Below are 24562 nucleotides of genomic sequence, written 5' to 3' on the forward strand. Positions count from 1 at the left end.
TCACAACAGACTTATGCCCCCCCCCCCCCCAACTCAGGCAGACTGCAATGAAGAAATAATTACAAAACTGCTATGAAAAAGAAAAATGTGGGGTGCTTCTTAATGCTGATCAAAGTTACAAGCTACTACTTGTACCTAATAACTTTTTGTTAAAGGAGACTTATCAACACTGCATGTAAGAGGCAGATGTTTATCCTAAAAGGCAGTTAATAGTTCCTGGCAAAAACCATTTAAATGAGAGACTGCAAGCAAAAAAAGAGGATGAAAACAAAACCAAGGAACTGGTGGCTTTGAATCTCCTACAACAGCACATACCCACTGTGCCTCTTTTAAGAATCACTTGGAAACAATTGTATATTGATAACTTCCATGTGTGGTTAACGGTGTTTTATAGTTTCATTGGCTACAGAAATAACTCTGAACACTACGTACCATTTGGCACACATTGAAAGGCTTCATGCCTTTGTCTCTTTGAAGATACCATATCTGAGCCTTAATTTTCATTTTAAGGAGCTGCTGTACCAACTTAGCAGTTACGTCATATATTAAAAGCAGATGCTTGTGAGAGGCAAGAACCTCCTCAGTAAAACAATGACAGCAAACCAAACCCAGCCCCAACTTGGAAGGGTTTTGGGGTTTTTTGTTATTGGCAGGGCTGTAAATTCAAGTACTTGAGGCTTTTAAAAGATTGTAGGAACAGACCAAGGAGCTACTTGCTGAGTCCTTCTTAGATGCCAGAATTTCAGGACCTAATGTTAAGCATATATGGACAGAGTTAGACAAACAGATCCAATAGCTCACAGAGATCTCTTGGGCCTTCCTCCCATCACAGCTGTCCTCTTCCTCCGTCCTCTTCCAACCCATGCAGCCCAGCCCCTTCCTTTCTTTTGCTCCGCTGCTTCTGCCTCTTTGCTGAGCTGATGAGCCCAGCAGAGCAAACTCACACTGTCTCATATAATCTCAAATTATCTCAAATTAAGCTGGGTACCTAAAACACATCAGCATCCTGCTGTCTCGTGCCTTCCAGGCATGAGTCTCCTGTTAATTGTTCTTTTTCTCTGTGCAGCAATTCCCACTACTGTCAATAGCAACATGGCCAACAAGGGCTTCTGCGCTTGACTGTGGAGTGTGTGGGCAAGGAAAGCAAGGGAGAAGGGGCAGAGGGGCTGTCTCTCTGGCACCAAGCCACACAGTCCTGGGCATCACGCTGTCTGCAGCCAGGGCATCCCCTCAGACCCAGACTTGGGGGGAAGGGGTGGGAAGCATTTGCCAGAGTGTTTCTAATCAGGTTCCAGTACTGACCCTTGATTCGGGGAAGACAGGAGGATTCAGCATTACAGGTCCTGCTGTATCACTTGTCCTCAGGGCCTGGCAACATGGCTGGGTTTGGGTGGCGATTTTTATCAAAGTGGTATCTCCCAAACCAGGCCTGGATAAGGCCACAGAAAGGGTCTGCTGGTGCAGGAGAGAAATCCTCTGGCTGAGGCCCAACATTGTGCATTCATGCTGGGATCTAGCTGTGTGCCCAGCCTACTCCCACCTGCCCCACAGCACACCGTGGGGATTCCCTCCCTCTCTGGAGGAAGCATTGGAGATGCAGTGAAGAATCACTCATGCATCAAGAGGATGCAGTTTAAGCTCATTTTCCTGCTGCTTTCACCTAACTTTGGAAATTCTAACAAACCATTTCTCTACTAGCTTCACATCAATGGAAAACCAAAACACAGTTATTCACAACTGCTAACAGGAGGGGGAACAACATATTTACTGCAAACACAATGCCAGCAGTTTATGCTCCACCCCTGCCTTGGGAATCTGGAAATGCTTCAGTGTCAGAACAGAATAAAAGCCCTGGCCTCCAGCTCACTAGAAAATGTCATAAAAATACATAAGGAACCATGCTATAAAGAAAACAACCCACAACTTCAGAGTTGTTTTTAAGATCAACTCAAACCACCAGTTCAAGTCTGCCTTGAAGAGAAAACAACTCCTACTCTGAGAATCTTATTAACAAAAAGAAAAAAGGACAAAAAGGGAATTCTTCCCTGATTCCCACTAATGCAAGGATCACAAATAACTGAAAAGTCATCAGTTACTGTTATAAGAGCTAGAAACACAAAGAAGGAATCAATTTGGAGCAGAGAGCTTTTAGCAGTTCCTTATGTGAAGACTCTTAAAGAGGTCTAGAAACAATTCTGTAGAACTTTCAGTTCATGTGCTCTTCTCTGCTCCCCTGCCTCTAGAAACATGTATTACTTATTTCCCCAGGAGTTCCCCATAGGCAACTGCCATAAAAATGGAGCACCTTGCCATAGGACTGTGACAGTTTGAACAGAACTGGACACACGCACAATCCATATCCTTACTAGAAGCCTTCTGAGCATGGGAAGTGCTCGCTCGTACTGTCCTTCTAGCAAACTGCAACAAAGCAATACCAAGCTCCTTGCCACTCATTTTGAACACCCACAAGATAAATGCAGTACAGACAGGGGAAGTAATGTCAACATTTTGGAGGCTGCAGCCAGCAAGCTGCATTGCACAACAGCATGGAAGGGGGCAGAGTAAGGGTGAGAGCTCAGCAACTGCAGAGGAAGGTGGTGGTGGTGGTGGAACTGGGGAACATCAATTAACAAAAAAACCCACGAAGCAACCAAGAAGTAACTTGGGAATTATTTTTTATGAAAGAGTAATACTCAGTATTACAATACTTATCATTAAATCCTCTTCCCCCCAAGACAAATATACTCACACTTTTCTCTGAATCATCCCCTCTTCTAAAGAAGGGCAGAAATGGGAAGCTTGTACATGTACACCTTTAAAAAAACAAACGTACACTTCAATGTTTACAATGTTTTTGATAGGACAATCACTTTATTACAAAGAACAAACAATGCTTCAAAATAAGACTGATCAACTTCAATTGTACAAAATGTCAGTTTCCTTGTAGAGGTCATTAAGTAACAGGCCATAAGACTAAGTTCACGTCAAATCCGCTATCCTGAAATATCAGATAACAACAGTAATACTTATTATATCTTCAGAGTTTATGGCATGATCATGTGCTCTACTCCAAACTACATTCAAAAGATATTGCTATAATTACTTGGAAAACACAGAGTGTAGGTTATTGTTCATTTCCATTTTCACAAGGACATTCTTAAGGTGAAGCTGTAACAGTGTCTGCCAGAACTGGCGTGACTGTCCTACACTTAGACAGTCACAGCTTCCCTAAGGAGTTTAGTAAACCTAGACATTTCTACAATATGGATACTGTCATCCAATACATTTCAGCTTCTGTTACATGTCCCTTAGCAATATATGAAATAAATGGAAAACACAGATTCTCAAAGTGCTGATGTCAACAGACTTGCAAACTAATTTATAATTGAACAATCGGTACTTGTCTGGTATCTAGTTGATAGGCAAACAGGTGGGATTTAGGCATTATAAATACAATTCTAAAAACAGACCACAAAGTGTATTTTACAGCGTGTACCACAATTTCATTTTAAAGTAAAACTGTGAGGAACTGAAGATTTGCATATTATCACTATTCCACATCACCCAACTTGGACAAAGAAGAGAAAGTGACATCTGATGTCAAGTCAGCTGAAGAAAGCACACTTACAAGGAAATTATACTTTCATTGAAAATGCCACAGTTTTACCCTTTGGTACGTGTGACATACCCACTGGAAAAGAAATTGTGCAAAGCATGTGAAACCAAGTGCAAAAAAACTCCAACCAGACATACCCAACAGATTTTATTCTTAAATAACTACTCTACAATCACAGCTATCAACCAACAAAATCAAAGCCACAAGTGTTTTCTCTAAGGGCTTCTTTCACAGTACTAATAAGAAAAACCAAGTTCTATTTGTCTAGTTAAACGGCTCATGTGTATGGCGTTTTAGTTATCAGACAGTATTGGTAGTGAGATCACACCTGATAAAATGGACCATTCAAACACAAATATTTTAAAGCCAGGTAACTTCAGGAAAAGTCTTATACATTCGTACTATAGACACTGTTTTAAAGTGAATCTGGGATATCTGTCATTGTCATAAACCACGTGTATTACTCCCATGCCACAGTTCACACCACTGTAGCAATGCATGGTCCCCAGCACTTTCTATATGCTATTATAGCATGTGATGTGTTGCGATAATTAAGGCTGTATCAGCACTTCCATTACAACCCTGATTTTCAGGGTAGCTAAAACTTGGCCATTAAATCCACTCTAGGATATCTGAGCTGTTAAATCTCTTCATATTTTAGCGATACTTCTCCCACCAAACCAGGCACAATTATTTCTTTTAGTTTATATATTTACAAACACTCTTAAGACAAATTTAACTGGCAGAGGCAAGAAATTCTACCTTGATTTATAGTCTTTTGGCATTTGGAGCAAAATTAAAGTGCAAAGTATAAACTTTGTTGCACAGTAAATAATTTAGATTTTAAAATAAATCTTATTTAGGTGCCTCAATCTGTTTACCTAGTGACTTTGTCCAACTCAGCCATTTTCCTCTACACTTTGGTAAACATAGGTTTATATATAGATACATAAATAGCATTTAAAATGTTTACCTTTATTTCACTACTGTGAACAATTTTTTTTTCTTTTAGCATAGGAATGGATCAACCTATTCCTAGAAGTAATGCTTGTTGAATTTATCAGCTAGCTAGTTAATGTAAAATGATGCATAGTAAAAGGGAGATACTGAACTTGATTGGTAGAATATACTGGTAAAGCAAACAAGCACTTAAGAAGATTAACTGGAATAAATATGTTGAAAGTTGCCATATAACATGTGCAAAATTGCTTACCATGTATCCTAAACTTTGGTTAAAATTTTCAGATTGAAGTTTTACAGAAACATTATGGAAGCAACACAAGTGATTACAAACACAGGAATGAGGTAAGTTATTATTAGTGCAAAAAGCAAGCATATGCTAAAAGCAAAGCATATGGATTTAAAAAAAGAGAATGAATCTCATGGAAGTTTTAACACAAGACCAGAAAGGTCTCTTGTAAACATTGGTATTTACAAGTTTAAGATTTGTACAACTACAAAAGGACAATTCTAAATATTAGTAGTGCATTTACAATGAATTTACGTTTGTTTTTTTTAATAAGAGCAATGGCTAAGTTTATCTTTTTCCTTTTAAATCTTCAGGGGATATCTTTCAAGATTAAGATATTTGTTACAAATAGTAGAAAAATTGTTTCTTTACAAAAAAATTATATATTAAAATATTTATACATTTAAAGTTACTATATAATAACTGGAAATTTTTGCCTTGTACTCAGGCACCAGAATGAAGAATGTGGTAAAATGAACTGAAACCAAACAGAATTTGCTGATATACCAAATCTCATTAATTATCTATGCAAGGTCTGGAGCAATCATGGGAACTCTACCTCAAATACTACTGCATGTGCCAATCATTTATTTATTTTTACTTTGAAACTGTGTCTCTTTTTACAATTTATCTATCACTACCAAAAAAGAGTACTGGATAGCGTAGGGTCCTCCTCCTCACCATCTTCAATATAGTTTCTATATGGTACTCATACCTGAGCAAGGCTGTATAACGCTCATGTTTCAAACGTAAAAAAGGTTATATATTTTTAAAGATAAAAACAATGCAAAAATAAAATATTTGTAGCATTTACAAATAGTACAAGAGTTACATTAAACACTACATTCAACACTTGAGATTTATATGTTGTTTCTACTTTGAGCTTGATGTTTTCATATCTGCAAAAAAGAAGGGAGACGCTGTTAAAATGCTTCATAATTTCACAACAGATACATGGTTAAATACTTTCAAACAACTATTGTTGGAGTGTTCTGGCACACAAATGACGGTCAAAACCCTCGCCAATTAAAGGGTTAAAATAGTAGCAGAATAGTAAACATTACAGAAGACAACTTATCCATTGTTGCTCTGCATCTTAGGAAAACACATGTCAAAAAACCAGCAGTGCTGTTCTACTCAACAGTTTGCTTTTCAATCACACCTTGTGGATCACAGCCCACAAGCTCAGAGGTCAGTGAGCAGTGACACAAGGGTTCATTGCTCCCCGAGGGGGTGGGCACACTCCTTTGCTCTGCCCTTCCTAACCTTCCTCCATGCTCACAGAAGCCAGCTCTGAACTAACAGAAAGCTAGGCAAGAAGGGGGAAGGAGTGAGATGAGAGGAGAAGCCAGCAAAACTTCTTGTTTTGAGCCTCTGGACTGGCTTACTTAAAAGGTGAGCCAGAACTGATCAAGCTAAAACCCAATCTTTATTTTCAGTGGATCCATTCCCAACAACTCCTCATGAACCTGTACAAATTCAAGTGCAGGGACGAGGGGTCAAAACTGTTTCTGATGCTAATACATACTTCAAAGTGTATATGCATCACAAAAACACACCTCATGTCACCTTAAGAAATTTTTTTCTAATAAGAAGGGGAAAAGATTGAAAAAAACCTGATTATACCTGTGCATGTCGCTGGATTACTTATTGGAATGAAAAAAATTTGAGCTGAAGTGAAGCCCAGGGAAATCAAAAGCTTATCTGGCTTTTAGTATTTAAGGGACTGGGTAAGACTTGAAAATCAACATTTTGGTACTTGCTTGTCTTTGTGAACAAATGCAACAATTTTTGTAAAACCTTATGTCAAATTCAACAACTAAATAGTCTTAAAACTTCTGTAAGGAACAAAATTACGTTTCAAGAATGTCACATGCACTGCTAAGAAAAGCACTGGTTCCAGAAACATACATCCATGCCATCTTCTCAGCCACATCTACTAGCCATTTAAATGCTGCACCCAACATTTACTTTACCTTGAAGCCATCGAACTTGTGTGGCTGGTCCATATCCTCTCTCATTCTTTGCTGAGATTCTGAACACTATTGCAGGTCGGGAAGTGTAATCAACATGAGCATTAGAAAGCTGGGCAGCAGTCACTATACATGACGTTTTAAGACCACAGTATATTCTCATAAAGACAAGCTGACTTGGATTTTCCTGCAATTGCGTGGAACGGATTGCTAAGTAGGCAGAATATTCTAAAATATTCCCAGAGGGTGAAGCAGGAGGCTCCCAAGAAAGATGAATACAGTCTACACTCTGAAGAAAAAGGGAGAAAATATATATACATATATAATATTGAATATAAAATATAAAAAAACCCACAACCAAACCCAGGTGTTCTAAAGAACATCTGAAAACTCTAGCATAACATCATCACTCTTTGGAGGTGAAGATGTGTCTGTTGACTTTTTTTTAAAAAGCATGGTAAAGCCTTGCAGATTCACAGATGCAGAATTAGAAAATCATGGGGAAACTATCAGATGATGGTGTAAGATGTGTACCTTTTAACATGATCATTAAGTCTTAAAATAATTTGTTGTTCTTAAAGAATATTACATTGAGTAGAATTAACCAATTAAGCATTTGATACTCTTTTATATTAAAACTTTAACTTGGAAAAAAACCCCAACAACAAACCAACCAAAACCAATAGTTCTGAGACTAAGCTTGAGAATTTTATCCAAAAGAACTACAATTACTTGTATTTCTCACCTTGGTAATTTTGACTGTTGAAGGAGCTCCAGGAAAACCCGGAATGCAAGTTTTGAATTCACTGACTTTACTGAAAGGTCCAACACCACATCCATTAATTGCAGCAACTCTGAACCTATACACTGTGCCTGGAAAAAGATCCTGTTTCTTAAGTAACCTGTAGTCTGGTACATCTGCACTTTCCATCTGAAAATCAAGCAACATTTGTGTTAATTTTAAAAAATTTATTAAAACAATTAGCCTAAAAAATATAAAGTGGGCAGTGATAAACTGAGATTAAGTTTAATTTTAGCTAAAGTTTAATTTTAACTAAGTATTGATCTAACACTTTTGTACTTGAATCAAAAGTTACAAAAAGGTTCTAAATGAGGCATTGCTCACCTCAAAGCAGGTCATCTAAGAAGCAACCTGAGACTACATCTCTAAGGAAAAAAACCCAGTCTTTCAGCCATATAAATGAAACTGCACCTCTTGGTCATTTTTACTGGGGAACTAGAAGTAAAGCAGCATTTCCAACTGCATAGCTTACGATGCAATTAGCATACTCTTCTGTCCCCCCAAAATATTTTTCTTTCAAAACCAGTTATTCCTATAGTTAGGAGTTGCAATTTGATGAGTAGGTAATGACAATGTTTTTAAATAAAGGCACCATAACTTGGTAACAAATAGGCTTCTGAAACACTATGTGCTACTCCCATGTTTAAAATATTCATTGATGCATCCTTGAAACTTCCAATGGAACTACCTTCCTTCTGAATAATGTATAAGAAATCACAGTAAGTGTAAACACTGTAAAATGTACTATGCTCTTTAAAACTAAGCTGTGCAGTACTTATAGTGAAGTGCTTTCTTTGCAAGTCTTCTGTTCTTTTGCTTGTCTCAAGAAAACATATTCCCATATTTTTTTTATTTTGCTTGTACATTATTAATTTACACTTTCAGCAAAGCCTCAAGATTCTTGCAAGTTTTGCATATACAGCATTATCATAAATTAATTCACTTGTGCAACAATGCAAAGTTACAGAAAAAAAATACAAAATTCACTACAGTTCCATATCTAGTATTTTTAAACAACCTAGCCTATGTCTTATTAGTATATTTAACAATATGCAAACAAAGATTCTGGAAACAGATATGAAACTTTTATCAAAGCATTTGAATGCTGTACTGAAGTAACATTAAAAAGTTGAGGTTTTTTAAAGACTTTTTACTGCTCTGAAAGTTCAGTATGTTTAAAATCCTTTCCTAAGGCTAGAAATGTAAGTATAGAAAGAACTAGCAATAATAAGACATTCTGTATTTTCATAGAAGAACAACAGAAGATAATTAATCTGATTTAGGAAATTGTAAAAAAGTGTGAGCAAAACAGAGGAGGAACTACATGGTCAGAAAATACAAAGCTATAAGCACCAGAGCCTGCAACAGTATCAGAAAATCCCACATTTTGTAAATCATATGAGCAACAGATTACAAAGTGCATATGTGCGAGTAGATTAGAGAAGAATTGGGAGCTACCTTGTTAGAGAGGCTCAGCATTTCCTCTGGCAGTAAGTAGAACTGGCTAACCACAGCACTGTTGTTCTTAAAAATTCCAACATCATACCACTGCCGGTCTCTTGTTTTCACTGGTGCCATTGGTCTTTGTGGAGTTTTCTAGTATTTGAAAACACGTTATGTAGACAACAAATACTTCAATGTAACGTAAAAAAAATATTAAGACTATTATATGTAAGAGACAACCCCCTTTCACGCCAGTGTTGCTTTCTTACACTTCAAAGGAATATGCATGTAATATTAAAATACCGTTCAAAACGAACTGGTTCTTAGACATTGATTTAGACACTGTCCATCATTCAAGAAAGGAAAAAAATAAACACTTGGGATATCACCTCTGACATTCTAGTTTAAACAAGGAGGGGAAGTTTAAAGCTGTAGAACTAGGTGTCTGTAGCAGCATGTAGTTTTGAGTTCATTTCAACCAGAGTTTAAGAAGTTTCACAACCTGGTCCAACATCAGTAGCTCTACCTGTGATTCAGCTATACCTCAGCCCCAAACAGATTAACTTTCAAGCTGCTGCTGAACTGGCCTGCAGTTGAGAACAGGGCCTCTGCTGTGGCAGGGGGCAAGGCAACTATTCCTGACTGACCCAGAAAGACAAACCATCTTTCTTGCTTGTCTCCAGGCACCATGGAGGGTGCTTGCACAGTCTGTGACCAGCACTGACAGGCCATGATCCTGCTAGCGTGGAAAAGGGGAAGGAGTGGCAGCTGCTATTGGAAAAAGCACCCCAACCCTTTAGTAAGAGCTGCTTCTTCCCATTCTTAGCTACTCTCTTTTGGAGGCAACAATGGCACCTTGGTTTTGTGTATTAAGTTGTAAGCAGGCGAAATAGGAAGCATTTACTTTTTCAGGCAGTATTTACAGCTTGCATAGTCAGTCCCCATCTCCTCTAGGGAAAAACATCAAGATATCAGTTTAGTTACGTTTCAAACCTGTAGATCAGCAGCTAACACTAGTGTGATCTAAAACATACTTCATTTTAAACTCAGAAAAAACATTTTACATTTGCACATCATGCAGCAGAGACCATTCCAGTGTGCCAGTCTGTAAAATGATTGAACAGCTGAAACACATACTTGGATCTCCTCCCAGCTACACAACTGCTACTTAGTCTCAAGTCAAAGCCACAAAAACGCCGCTAGTTTTACAACAGAAATGTTTACCACTGTACTATTCACTTCAAGCCCTAAATATACATTGCTTTTCTTTCAGAGACATAGTTAAAGGAAAACAGAAAAGCCCTCACAACTAATAAACAGAACAATAAATACAGCAATTTGATCATACTTTTTCAGACTTACAGAGGAATGTGGATCATTTGTCTGTCCGATACTGACCCTTGTTGAAGGCATAACACAAGCAGTTTCAGCAGCTAGAAACGGAAAGTTGTGTTAAAAATGTTAAGTGACATGAAAAATTTAACACAAAGTCCACAGTGCATGAAAGCTGACCTCAACAGCCATTTACAAGTATTTGTTGCAAGAGCATGTCTCAGACTTCTCTTGCATGCAGTTCTATTTATAACACAAACAACTAATTTTGGCATGCATGATATCCAAAGAACAATTGGAAGAGCCTGGCATTGCAGGCTGCTACAGACAAGACAGACAGAAGGCAGGACTCAGAAAATCCTAAAAAGTGACAGAATTATGAAATCAGTATAAAATCTATGTGAACTAATAATTTAAATACCAGATTGAGGCACATACTGATTACATTATATGGATAATCTAAGCATGAAATCTTAATTTGAATGCATTCTTTCTGACATTAATACAGTCTGAACATAAGCAGTTAATCTTTAAAAAATCCTAACAAATGTGGAAAGAACATTTATTAAATTCTAAATGGAATCTTGAAAAAAAACAAACATTAAAGCACTAAGCACATGAGCAACACGGGGATGTTGGTATTCTATACTTGTGTTTCAGGGTTTTGCTTTTAAAGTACAATACTGTTTGGTAAAAACTACACTACTCACACATCATCAATAAAAGAACACAGTTCTTCAGTTAACACTCAAAACACTAGCAAGCACAGCCTATTCATATGGATGAAAGACAAAACTTGAAAAGAAATATCAGTATGTTTGGTTTCTGCTTTGCTGCTTATTTCAGCTATGTCAAGCAGACTGTGAAGAGGTCACCACATGTGACAAGTGGCGAGCTAGCCTCATGAACTGGACGTATTTGTTACATAGGTCAATTGTTTTAAATCAAAACCATTCAAGGTTACTAGCTGTAGTCTTTACCTGAAGCCTGAATAAGTGGACAATCATTGAATGAAAGCAAATGTGCTATGGGTACCAAAAGGGGCCTTTGCATAAATGAAGATTTAAAGGACTCTCAACTTAGAGGAAATAAAGTGTTTACACATATATAAAAATAATACCCTGATTATGAAATATGTTTAAATCATAGCAGACATCATCCAGGCTACCCAAGGTTCTCAAATTCCCAAAGCCTCATCTCAATTCCAGGCACTAGTACAATATGGGAATCCCACCACACTAGGAGGAACTCTGATGGCCTTAGATATAAATAGCTCAAAATACAGTATGTGAAACACATTTCAAACCTTCAGATTTTGAATTGAATGTTGTTAGTGAAGTTTCATCTTTAATAACTGCCCCATTTGTACTTGATGATTCAGTTTTAACAGCCTGCTGGGTTACCATAGTTTGCGTGCTGGAGACAGTACTGGATACAGAAGCATCAGGATTTACAGTTCGTTTGTCCAAGTCATGTAATTCACCTACATTTGCTGAAGTCTGAGAACCTTAGAAAAAAAAAATAATTAACCAGAACTCAATATTGATAACACCTAACAAATCTGGACTTGGTCTAATGGCTTTAGTTTCAGATAAAACCAGAGTTTAGCTCAGATTTAGGTTAGAATAGATCTGATTATAATTATTCCTAATGCTTTATTTAGCTATATAACTTAACAAGACTTTGTCTGCATAGTCATAAATAGATACATGTAAACAGTTACATTAAACCAGCAATTTCATTTGTTTGAAGCTTGCTATTCTGTATCTATTTTGTTACAAAAGGATTAATTAGCAAAAAAAAATAAAAAATCGACACAAATCGTTATCATAGATTTGTAGCAATCGATTTAAGATTAACCACTGTGGGAGTCTATTATGTGGATCTTAGTGCTAAGTGAGAAACACTTAAATTACACTGTGAAGTAAATTAAAATCTAACTACCTGTAAATTACAGGAAACAGATCAGATGATTGAGTCTGTGTTCACCACACTGAACTCAAGGCATTTCAGTGAAATGCCTATGTCACAGAATCAGTGCCTAGTCATATTCTACTTCCTCTACAATCAGAAACAAACATGCTCCTCTCTACTTTGCCTAAAATTTTACATCAGCTAATAGCTTTTCTCTACTATTGAGGAAAAACTGTCAAAGAGAGCCTGGAGTTACTATCATCTTAATGTTGTAAAATTAATCTGGTCCTGTCAGTCTGTTCTTTGATGTTAAAAAGGGCTATTTATGTTTAAAGAGACACATCTGCCATCATAGCAATGAATATATTGCGTCCCTTGCAACACTTCAAACAACTTGAGATTTCATTTTTCCCCATATCTTCTAAAAATATGTACAGCAACAACTAGCACAAGTTGGTTGGTTTTAAACTACAAAGGCCTCTAAAATAATGTTACATTGAAAGGCAGAAATAACCTAATGTTTATGAGATTAATTTTAACTCTCACTTTTTAATTAATTTTTATTCCATAGTTATCTTACTTGAAGTACAAACAGGCAGAAGAGAAGAGGCATTTGATTCTTTGAATCCTGTCTCATCTGCATGGTTTTTCATAGTCTCCTGAGTAATCTTGTTTTCAGAGGCTGCAACCTTTTCTTTTCCTTCTACTTTTAATAATGAGTTGGATGAAAGGGAAACTTGGACCTAACAAAACAATACATTTGTTAATGTTCAACTGCAAAGTTCAGAAATTTCAGTTGCAAACATGGTATGAAAATGCCTCCTCAAAAACAACAAACAGAAATCCTACAACAAATCCCCCTAGCAGTTAAAATTAAAACAAGAAACCAACACCACAATCCACCTTATCTTAGCCATTTAAGCAGTCTTTAATCAAAGAGTTAAAGTCAAAGCTGACTTAGAAGTGTCCCTGACACATACTACATTTTATCTGAGAAGAAGCTCACATTCTTACAGGCAACTTCATTGAAATGTACATTTACTCTACTGGCTATACTTGAGAGGATGAGGAAAAAAAAATTCACAATTACAGACACTTTCACCATTTGCTTTCCTGGCACATACCTAACATAGTTCTACTGTTAGTAAAATTCATAGTATTTCTACGTGTGTTTTTTACAAGAATACTTTATGGATCCCATAATGACCTGAGGTCTTAAAACAGTTAAGAAAAGGTCTAAATTTCTAAAAATGTGATTACTTTGCCAGAGTTCTTTCCTCCCTTTTTAATTGTTAAAACAGTGGAACATGAACAACTGCACCACCAGAATAGACAATTGGGTTTATAGTACAGTAGGAACCTACAACTAAGCGTACTAGCATAAAAATACTAAAAAAGAAGGAATATGCCTTATCCATCTTTCCTCTCACATTAATTTCACCAACATTTTGAGGATGGATAGTATTTCTACTGGCATCAGGCTCTCAGTTAGCATTCTGGAAGTCAATACAGTTGCAGTTTCCATTCTGCATTACCAGGAAGAGGACTTTAAAGACTGTCAATCAAAAAAGTAAGAAGGATGTATGAAAACAGACACAACTACTTCAGCAGATGCCCTTTTTTGTTTTGTTTGAGTTTGTGTTTTTTCTAAGGCCTAAAAGGTATGCAGGGACTTTTAAAACTGAGAAAATGTTTTGGCAGTTTTTACACTTTCCACACTACTTTGCCACCAAGGCATTTTTCAGTTTAAACTTACATTATTGGGAATGACATTATTTGTTTGGCTGGGATGATCCACCTTCATTTCTGGACAAGGGACATTAGGCAATGATTGAGGACTTTGACATAGAGAAGAGCCACCTTTCAGGTAAACAAAAGCAAATTCCAATCAGTTACATAAAACTTAATATTATGTTGGTTGGAATCTATTTCAGAAAGCAAGAGGAAGACCCAAAATGGCCTAAAGGAAGACTTGGTTCTAAGACCAAAATGAAACCATATGGCCAAACAATCAGATAAAATCCCTTTCTCACTCTTTCCTTTTTCAAGTAATTTCCAGCACTCTACAAATACATTCATATTCAGATAGCTAGCCAAAACTAACAGACACAAGATAAAGCTGAATTTTCCATAATTATGATGCATATATTTTGCATATATCCAAAGAAGTAGTGTCTCTCTCTCAGAATCATTATTATTAACTTGTATTAATTACGTATGCAATCCTCTATCTTTTGACAAACATTACTGTCATGTAATCTGACTACTACCTTGCAAACTCGGCACTGATGTCTCTGGAACCCCAGTACCAGGTATTCCAGCCACTGATGGCACTGGTGAGTCAGCATGTAATTGAAGGAGATATCCTTCAACTGTAGGTACTTCATCCCACTTCACTTGAAAAGAGTTGGTTGTAGCTCTAATCAGCTGTACCTGTGATGGTGCTGGAGGTCTCTCTAAAAGAAACCAATGAAAAACAGATGGCATGTTGGAAATTGCTCTCCTTTATCCATTTAAGAAATATTTATATAATGCAAGCAAAATTGGTATCTCCTTTTTCACTTATGTACAATATATACCACATTCAACAAGAAACTGCTGTCAAACGTGGCAACTCAAGCCAGAGAATTATGAAGTGTCATTCTCTAGAGCATTCAAAATGCTGAAGTTTTGATGTTTTCTTTGTTTTTTAATGCTCTGCTGCTGCCAATAAGTCTTTGGGTTGTATTTACATCACTAGGGGGATTACAGAGGTAAGAGACCCTCCTCCTTTCCTAAAAGGCTGTACACAGCTCTTTGGCTCCTAAAGCTTTAAGTAGTCCTGGAAATGACTCAGAGAAGATTGTGCTTGCTTTTTGCTCAGTTGCTGTAGCTGAAGTCAGCTTTCCCTAGGCATGATTCAATGCCAATGACCTGTTCCTCTCACTTGCCTTGATCCCTGACTAGGCTTCACTCTCAAGCACAGCCCTTCCCTGCTACTCCTTTTCATCTTCTGACCTTCCTGAGGATAAAAACAAAACAAGAAAACCAATATCCTAAATATTTCACAATCTCCAATAACCATTCTCATGCTTCCACTTCAGCAGGCAACAACTCCTTCCCAAAAGCACTATTCTAGTTCCCTTCCTCTCAATACTATCTTGATGTCCTGCATCAAGCTAGCTACTAATAAGTAATTAGTGCTCCAGAATTGCCTTCAGCCCCAGGAACAATTTGATCCTTTCTCAGATTCAACAGTATCTTTTTGCAGTCCAAGAGATGAGGAAGCAGCAGCAGCAATGATCCCAAGAGAAGGAGGGGGGTGGTAAAAAAAAAGTAAGTAGCAGCAGAACAGATCACTAAGATGAGAGGGCAGAAGCCCTGAGCTGAGGTAAAACACTCTTTAGTACCTTCTATCTACTGACCATGGCATGCAATGCAGAATTGAGACACAAAGTTCTTTCAGCAGCTTCAAACAAGCCTTCCTAATTTCTTCAGTTTATGCTGTAGCTGTAGCCTTCAAATAGTCAACAGTGAAGTACATTTTATTTAAATAAGCTTTTAAATTTAAAAAAAACTTTGAGTTTGCCACAACTTTAGATATTTTGATCATTAGTAATGCTAGCTTCACATATTAATAAAATATGGAACACAGTACAAGTCTCTTATTTATATATGACTCACCAGTATCAAGGTACCAAAGATCTTTGCAGCAAACTTGATTGTTCCAAGCTTTTCTGTAACCATCTCTACCACTCCAGATATATAGACGAGTGCCAACTGCTACAGCACAGTGTCCTGCTCTTGGCCCTGGTAACAAGTTACTTTTGTCCTCCTGGCAATCTGAGATCAGACCTATCCATTCTGTGGTATCTAGTAAATGAAACTCAAAACATTTAGTTTCTAGACATTTTCCAAGACAAGTAATACAGATGTTAATACACTTAACTGCTCAGAGAAAACGAAAATAAATCACCACTGTTATTACAGACAATTGCATTTAAATTTGCAATATTACAAAGAGCATGTTGCAGGTTTGAAAGATATATTCAACTAATACAGGGTGAATTTTCTGACCTCTGGTTGTCTCCCTCAGGCAAACACAAGATTCAGTGATAGTACTGATGTCAGTTATTAATTGAAATAAGTAAAATTGTGGGGAAAAAAATTACATTTGGGGAAAAAAAAAAAATCACATAAAAAAAAAAACCAAAAGAGACATGCAGAATAAAACCCAGAGCTTACATAACAGTGAAACAGAAAGAATTAGAGAAAACCAGATCCCAATTAGAGAAAAACACATCCCAAGTAGTCAACATCCTGCTCTTGAGACAGGCCTACAGGACACCTGCAAGACAGATGAAAGGGGTGGAAAGGAGCACTCCCCACAGCTTATCTTGGTTATGGCCTTGAGCACTAGGTAGAAAACACCGAGTAATTGGATTTGCCATATTAAAGTATCATTAATACATTAATGTGCTATTAGCATGCTAAAACACCCACCCATAGGCCAGAGGGACCCCTACCAACAGAGAGCCCCCTGCTCTTTGAGCATTCCAAGTGACATTTTTGAGCACTGCCACTTTAAATGGACATGAAGAACTCGTTAACCAATCATGTGTGCGAATTATAGCACATAATTAATGATACATTTATTTTTCACATTTTTGGGTATAAAAGTAGCACTTGTGTTTCAGGAAGCTGAGTTTGCTTTGTGGAATACCACCCTGTTCCCTCTTCTGTGCAGAACTGGATATTAAGGCAAATATCTTGGCTCTGTGTGTGGATTGGCTTCTTGCACACCAGGTAATGGACCCCGCTTTTGGGACAACATTTCTATCACATTTAGAAAAAACTAATTTTAGGATCTGTCTTGTGTTCTACTGTAAATGAAGAAGGATCATCTGTATTACTTAGCATTAAAGTTGTATGAGCAAAGATTAGCATCACCAGGAACAATTTGATCCTTTCTCAGATTCAACAGTATCTTTTTGCAGTCCAAGAGATGAGGAAGCAGCAGCAGCAATGATCCCAAGAGAAGGAGGGGGGTGGTAAAAAAAAAGTAAGTAGCAGCAGAACAGATCACTAAGATGAGAGGGCAGAAGCCCTGAGCTGAGGTAAAACACTCTTTAGTACCTTCTATCTACTGACCATGGCATGCAATGCAGAATTGAGACACAAAGTTCTTTCAGCAGCTTCAAACAAGCCTTCCTAATTTCTTCAGTTTATGCTGTAGCTGTAGCCTTCAAATAGTCAACAGTGAAGTACATTTTATTTAAATAAGCTTTTAAATTTAAAAAAAACTTTGAGTTTGCCACAACTTTAGATATTTTGATCATTAGTAATGCTAGCTTCACATATTAATAAAATATGGAACACAGTACAAGTCTCTTATTTATATATGACTCACCAGTATCAAGGTACCAAAGATCTTTGCAGCAAACTTGATTGTTCCAAGCTTTTCTGTAACCATCTCTACCACTCCAGATATATAGACGAGTGCCAACTGCTACAGCACAGTGTCCTGCTCTTGGCCCTGGTAACAAGTTACTTTTGTCCTCCTGGCAATCTGAGATCAGACCTATCCATTCTGTGGTATCTAGTAAATGAAACTCAAAACATTTAGTTTCTAGACATTTTCCAAGACAAGTAATACAGATGTTAATACACTTAACTGCTCAGAGAAAACGAAAATAAATCACCACTGTTATTACAGACAATTGCATTTAAATTTGCAATATTACAAAGAGCATGTTGCAGGTTTGAAAGATATATTCAACTAATACAGGGTGAATTTTCTGACCTCTGGTTGTCTCCCTCAGGCAAACACAAGATTCAGTGATAGTACTGATGTCAGTTATTAATTGAAATAAGTAAAATTGTGGGGAAAAAAATTACATTTGGGGAAAAAAAAAAAATCACATAAAAAAAAAAACCAAAAGAGACATGCAGAATAAAACCCAGAGCTTACATAACAGTGAAACAGAAAGAATTAGAGAAAACCAGATCCCAATTAGAGAAAAACACATCCCAAGTAGTCAGCATCCTGCTCTTGAGACAGGCCTACAGGACACCTGCAAGACAGATGAAAGGGGTGGAAAGGAGCACTCCCCACAGCTTATCTTGGTTATGGCCTTGAGCACTAGGTAGAAAACACCGAGTAATTGGATTTGCCATATTAAAGTATCATTAATACATTAATGTGCTATTAGCATGCTAAAACACCCACCCATAGGCCAGAGGGACCCCTACCAACAGAGAGCCCCCTGCTCTTTGAGCATTCCAAGTGACATTTTTGAGCACTGCCACTTTAAATGGACATGAAGAACTCGTTAACCAATCATGTGTGCGAATTATAGCACATAATTAATGATACATTTATTTTTCACATTTTTGGGTATAAAAGTAGCACTTGTGTTTCAGGAAGCTGAGTTTGCTTTGTGGAATACCACCCTGTTCCCTCTTCTGTGCAGAACTGGATATTAAGGCAAATATCTTGGCTCTGTGTGTGGATTGGCTTCTTGCACACCAGGTAATGGACCCCGCTTTTGGGACAACATTTCTATCACATTTAGAAAAAACTAATTTTAGGATCTGTCTTGTGTTCTACTGTAAATGAAGAAGGATCATCTGTATTACTTAGCATTAAAGTTGTATGAGCAAAGATTAGCATCAGCAAGCCTGCTGAATGTTCAAATAAAAATAACAATAAAAATATCACTGACATTTTCTTTAGTCAGCTAGGATTACAACTGTGTATCCTAAAACTTTTCTTGGGGTCTCAAAAATTCTTACTCTACTCTGTTAGAAAAGTATTAATTGAAAATGCCCATTCCCAGAAAGGCAGAAACACTGACCCAAATTAAGATAAGAAAATGAACCAGTACATTTCCATTCACCATCATGAGCAGAAATTTCACCTCCTGCTGACTGTGGAACCCATCCACCAAAAACATACATTCTGAAATAGAGGAAAAGAGGGAGGAGGGAAAAAGAAAAGACAAGCCAATTAACATCCAGATCTGCTGCATGTGCTCTCTCAAACTAGGACAAGACAGAACATTTCCAGCGCTTTCAGTTCTGGTTTATAGCAGATTTAGTGTGTAGTCTCTTTAGAAAGCATTGTTGCACACATGTATCTTCTGAAATTTTTAGTAAGTTAACCGATTTTAAAAAAACAATTTAAAAAAGCCCACCCCAAACTCCTCAAACAACATCCTGAATTAGCACTATATCTTTTTTACAAAACACCAAACTGCTAACAGTCTGCAAAAATCACACATTTACATGGAACTTCTACAACCTTTACTACACACCTTTTGATAAACTATTTTAAAATGAGAAGACTGGTATGTAAGTCAGATACCAAAATTGAGAAACATGAAGCAGGCTACAAACTGGTTACATTTTATATAAATAACATACAGCTAAGCTCTTGGATCAGAAGATACAAAGCTTTCACACTTCTTTCCCTCCCTTTGCCTCTCTCTTCACACCAGCTTGTAAAATGATATAAAATGGACAGAAATCCATGTTTAGAAGTTCATTTTATCAATGCTATCTGCCAAAAAGCAAAGTAATGTGGAACAGACTACAGAAAAACTGGCCCATCAAAATGTGGAACAGTTTTGCTTAGAATTAGTTCTACACTTTGGGCAATTCCTTTGTGTAGCTAGTTCACTGTGTCACGGACACAGAGATGCTCCAGTTGACTCCTAACAAAGACAGCTCAGGTTCAGAATCTGCATCCCAGGATGCAGAAAGAAGCCCAGGTGTATTAGGAAGCCCAAAAAGCTGCTTGTGGGTTGGGCAGATATGGATACACTGACTGTGTGATAACTTAAATTAACAAACAGTACTTTTTAATTTCCACTGAGGTAGGATAACAGAAGCAGAAAAGTTCTCTACGAGGCTGATGGTTTATACTGAGCAGTAGCGCATAAGCATCATCATTCTCCTACTAAGTGTACCTTTCTAGAGTTGAGCTTTTAACAACAGACATACTTGTTTCCTATTACATTGGCTGTATGAAGACTGCGAGGAAGTGGCACTGTCCCTTTAGTTTCTGGTCTTGACCAGGTCATGGTTTCTAAAAGAAAAAGAATAAAAAGCCTCAAGCAGCTTATCACTGTGTATTTCAGTACCTGGATTTAGGACGTAATATTCCTCCAACGTTCAATAAAACTAAATTTCACCTTTTTGAGATAGCCACTTTAAGAAAGAATGTGCAAAAAAATCAATTTAAAGCTTCTTTTAAAATTCACAGGAAATACTAGTAAACTAATTGTTTATCAGTTTATTAAAAAGATATATTACGGTTTCATTATGGTTACTCAACTTGGCTATCACAGTGACAGTCTTTAATGGTCTGTAAGGAAATAATCACACAGTGTAACCAAAATCAGTGAAGATACTATATGCAAACAGTGCTGTATATATTTATATTTAAAAATTACAAAAGGTTAACAGTATGATGTGAGTCTCAACAGTATCTGTACCACATCATGCAATTAATCATTATATACTGCAATTTTTCCTCTAAGCCAATGAGGCCCCTGCACTGACTTTTACTGGCAAATCAACTCACCTATGTCAAGTTCCCAGAGATCATTCAGCCGACAGCCACACATCCCTCCAAAAATATAAATCTTTGGACTTCCTAAATCTTTTCTGCAGTATACGATGGCTGTGTGAGATTCTCGGGGAGATGGCAAGATCCCTTTGGTTACAGGAATACTCCAGCCAACAACTCCAGAACCGTGTTGCAGCTCCAGTTCATAGAAATCATTTAAATATCTAAGATATCATTGACAACGTAGGAAAAATTTGCTTATTAGCAAGCTTACAAATGAGCTTTAAACCCTGATCACTTCCAAGTGTTACAGACTTCTGTCTTGGAAGATTTTTAAATCCCAAAACATTTGCAAGCATTTTGGACAGTACCAAAACTAAGTGGATTTAAAAGAAAAAAAAGAACTATCACAAGTTGTTTCCTCTAAGGAAACATGCTTTTGTATCACTTGATACACTGTATTACATGAAAGAAACATTCAAAACTGGTAAATAACATTCTTAGCAGAAAATACTAAATATGGACAAACCAGGAATAAGCTGCAAAGTTGTGAGAAATATACAATGACATGGGACACTAGAAATTAATTTCTCCAATTCTAAGGCAACAAAGGTGAAAAGAAGGAATTTATCTTCTGATGCCTTCAAGCTAGCCAACAGACAATTAGCCATTTGTTGCTCACCTTTTCGCAAGTTATTTTTAGATACCTATCTCTGAATCTTGGCATTCACACCAGATACCTCTTGTTTACTGCACTAAACAGTAACGTGTCACAGCATTGCAGGGGAAACTTCAGCTGTGAATTCCCTGATGACTGACGAGTCTTTGCTTCTAACAAACAAGCCATTCTTAAAAACATCACCTGAAATACTAGGAAAAATACCAAAGTCTACTCAGGTTTTCCTCCAAAAGTGCTAGACCTGTCAATCAGTGTTACATATTGTGGGATTAGCAGAAGAAATACTTAACCTTCTTAGCATGGAACCCCTCCACTGCACAAATAATACTGTTGCAAGTACTTGGTACACGCAACAGCTACCCTAGAATGTTTCTCTTCTAAGTTGTAGTATCTAATAATTTATTTTTAAAGACATTGAATTTAAATCAAAAAAGCATACCTGGGAACATTATTATTGGAATCCTCACTTTCATTTGCCAGGCCACCAAATAAATAGCACTTGTTACCATATAAAGAAAAGCTGTGGCCAAGCCGAGGACAAGGTGGTGATCCAGTGGAAGGAGCTTGAGGTTTTACTTTTTTCCAGAGCCATCGACTTGCCTTAAAAACAAGAAATATATATTCAGAAATACCTTAATTTATAGTCATAGTCAATCAAACTCGGTCATATATTTTCTGACTTATTTTTAAGGGAATGATGGGCTTTCCTAAGGATATATGTTAAAAGGGAGCTAACCTTCACAAAACACTAAACATTTGACACTTTATTTACACTATATGGTAGTCTCTTTTTCAAAGTTATTTGGATTTTCTCCATCTTTAGAAGCTATTTAAAGAGCTTATTATTCCTGGACACCAGCAAAATTCATCTAACTTCCTTCTGCAGTTAGTACTATAAAATATGTTTGTTCATAAACAGATAAATAAAGTAGTCCCGAAAACTGAAAAATCTTCATACATTTCCTACCTGTAATTCATATAAATCATTACTGTATCTTCCATATTCGACCATTCCTCCAAAAACTAGTATTCTGGTACCATCACAAACAAATCCATGTGCTGCGCAGCCTGGAGGAATATCTCCCCTGACGGCAGGAAGGAACCACTGATTTGTAGCTAGAGAAAAAAAAATAGAAAAAAGAAGATATTTCAAACAATGAGAAGTGTATTTTTAAACACCTCTACTTTCTAAAGAACAACCTTTCACCTGTAGATAACTGTGAATGGCCTGTTTGTTTAACACAAAGATCTAATTTAATTAAACTTTTTTTTTTTAAATAAGAAAAGCAAACACCTCTATCAATGTTATTCCATCTGTGAATGAGCACATGAGGTCACTGTAACTATGTCAGTTACCAAGGGTCAACCAGAAATGTGATTTTGGCAATGACTTGCCAAAGAAAAGGCTAATAAGGAACATAAGTGCAATTCTACACAAGAGATAACTAAGCTAATTCAGAGGAAGCTAGCCCTAGAAACAGAATTACTACAGCTACAGCAGCATGGCAGCCTGCCTGGACTTAACAGCTCTATTGAAAAACTAATTACACTGATCTGGGACCAATATTAATATCTACAGAGCACTGCATTGAAAGAGCAACTGAGACTGCCTGATCCAGCAGCAGCATATTGGTGTTCAAACTGTTCTGGTATGGAAGAATTACAGGAGGGATTGTCTCCTTTATCCTAAGCCTGTTTTGATGAACACACAGTGTGAAATTAGAAGCTTCCAGAGAACACTGCTGCAGGAGATTAACAGCCCTTGCTGTGTGGTAGTTCCTCATAAGTTACCACACTCATAAGAAAGAGCAATGCTTGACATCCCAAACTCAGACAACCTGGGTCACAACCCTGCATCTTGGCCTCCAGACAAAAAAAAAAAAAGTCAGTTTGGGACAAATACCCATCTGGAAACTGGAACAACTGAGCTGTGAGCTTTTCTGTCACCACCAAAAAGTGGAAACACCTTTAGCAGAAAGTCTGGGCACAAAGAAACAATAAAAAAATAGAAGTGATGTTAAGACTCACTCAAGAGGTACCCATCAGAACCTCTGTTCTGAAAGACAGTATAATTGTACTACCTAAAACCTTTATTTAGATTATTCATCCAAACAGAAAGGTTTGGGTTTTTTCCCCCCAAAAAATGTGATTGAATACATCAGGACTTTAAGCTACCACGGAAAAATCTGCTTCGAAGAACTCTTAACAACAACCATTTTCCTCTTAATAAACTTCAAAACCCTGCAAAATATGTTTGTGCTGTCAGATTTTATCTCAGAAACACCCAGAAAAAAATACTGTAATTTTTAAAATATTTATTTAGGGGGTGGGAGGCATAAGAATAATTTTTGGATGCTTAAAAGTTAGCACGTTAAAAGGCTAGTTAACACGCTCTCACTTTCATGCTTTTGGCAAAACTAGAAACTTCTAGTGAACAGCGCTGCACAAGCAGCCAGGAGGGGCTGACTGAGAAGCACAGACCAGCCACCTCACGGGCTCTCCCATCTCAGCCCAAGCTCTGAAATCACACAGAAGCTCTCTAGCCTCACACAGCATCCCGTGCAGTAACTACTCAGGTATCTCATCTTTCACGACTAAAATCGGCCTTGGGCAGCTTCCCGTTTGGAAAGGCTCCCAATGCCAACATGTTCACTTTTCTACCCAAGATGTCCATTTCAGCCTGCTCAGCCCCCGCGGGCGGCCGCCAGAGGGAAGCAGGGGGAGCTGGGCACTCCAAGGGGCTAATCCAGCCGAGACCTGCCCGGGGAGACACTGCACCCCGAGACGAGAGGCTGGGGAAACAGAAAAGACCCGAAGCACAGGAAGAGATCATCCAGGTTTCTTTTTCCCCAGAAAGAAGCATTAACCCCACCACATCAGCCAGGGGGCCGCACAGCCCCGGCAGGACCCCTGGCTCGGGCGGTTTCTCCCTCCATCCCGCGTCCCGTGCGGGCCCCGGGCAGCTCCCCGGCCGGGCACAGCCCCTGCGGGCCCCGGGCAGCT

The 24562-nt window shown here is 37.6% G+C and overlaps 1 protein-coding gene across 1 annotated transcript; it reads right to left on the reverse strand.

Annotated features, from left to right (window-relative positions):
• Nucleotides 1–5232: 5232 nt before the first annotated feature.
• On the reverse strand, nt 5233–22670 carry HCFC2 (host cell factor C2). The gene is made up of 15 exons (XM_010005795.1): nt 22527–22670; nt 21999–22159; nt 20896–21104; nt 20313–20397; nt 19166–19269; nt 17719–17907; nt 14600–14785; nt 14086–14189; nt 12910–13072; nt 11722–11922; nt 10446–10516; nt 9099–9236; nt 7584–7769; nt 6842–7127; nt 5233–5764 (listed from the first exon to the last, which is right to left on the reverse strand). Exons 1-15 carry the CDS (start codon nt 22569–22571, stop codon nt 5739–5741), a joined length of 2154 nt encoding a protein of 717 aa, XP_010004097.1. The 5' UTR covers nt 22572–22670; the 3' UTR covers nt 5233–5738.
• Between the last annotated feature and the right edge of the window lie 1892 nt (nt 22671–24562).

This window comes from Chaetura pelagica, unplaced genomic scaffold, assembly GCF_000747805.2.
Source record: "Chaetura pelagica isolate M959 unplaced genomic scaffold, ChaPel_1.0 scaffold79, whole genome shotgun sequence".
NCBI lineage: Eukaryota > Metazoa > Chordata > Aves > Apodiformes > Apodidae > Chaetura > Chaetura pelagica.

What these genes read in the sequence shown, in the direction of transcription:
- HCFC2 (XM_010005795.1), bottom strand. Translation starts at nt 22,571, where the DNA reads ATGGTCGAATATGGAAGATACAGTAATGATTTATATGAATTACAG. An exon ending in TCTGCCTGTTTGTACTTCAA is followed by an intron (nt 11,923 to 12,909) that starts GTAAGATAACTA and finishes TTTTTTTCTAAG; the next exon opens with GTTCTCAGACTTCAGCAAAT. An exon ending in ATTCAATTCAAAATCTGAAG is followed by an intron (nt 10,517 to 11,721) that starts GTTTGAAATGTG and finishes TTCCGTTTCTAG; the next exon opens with CTGCTGAAACTGCTTGTGTT.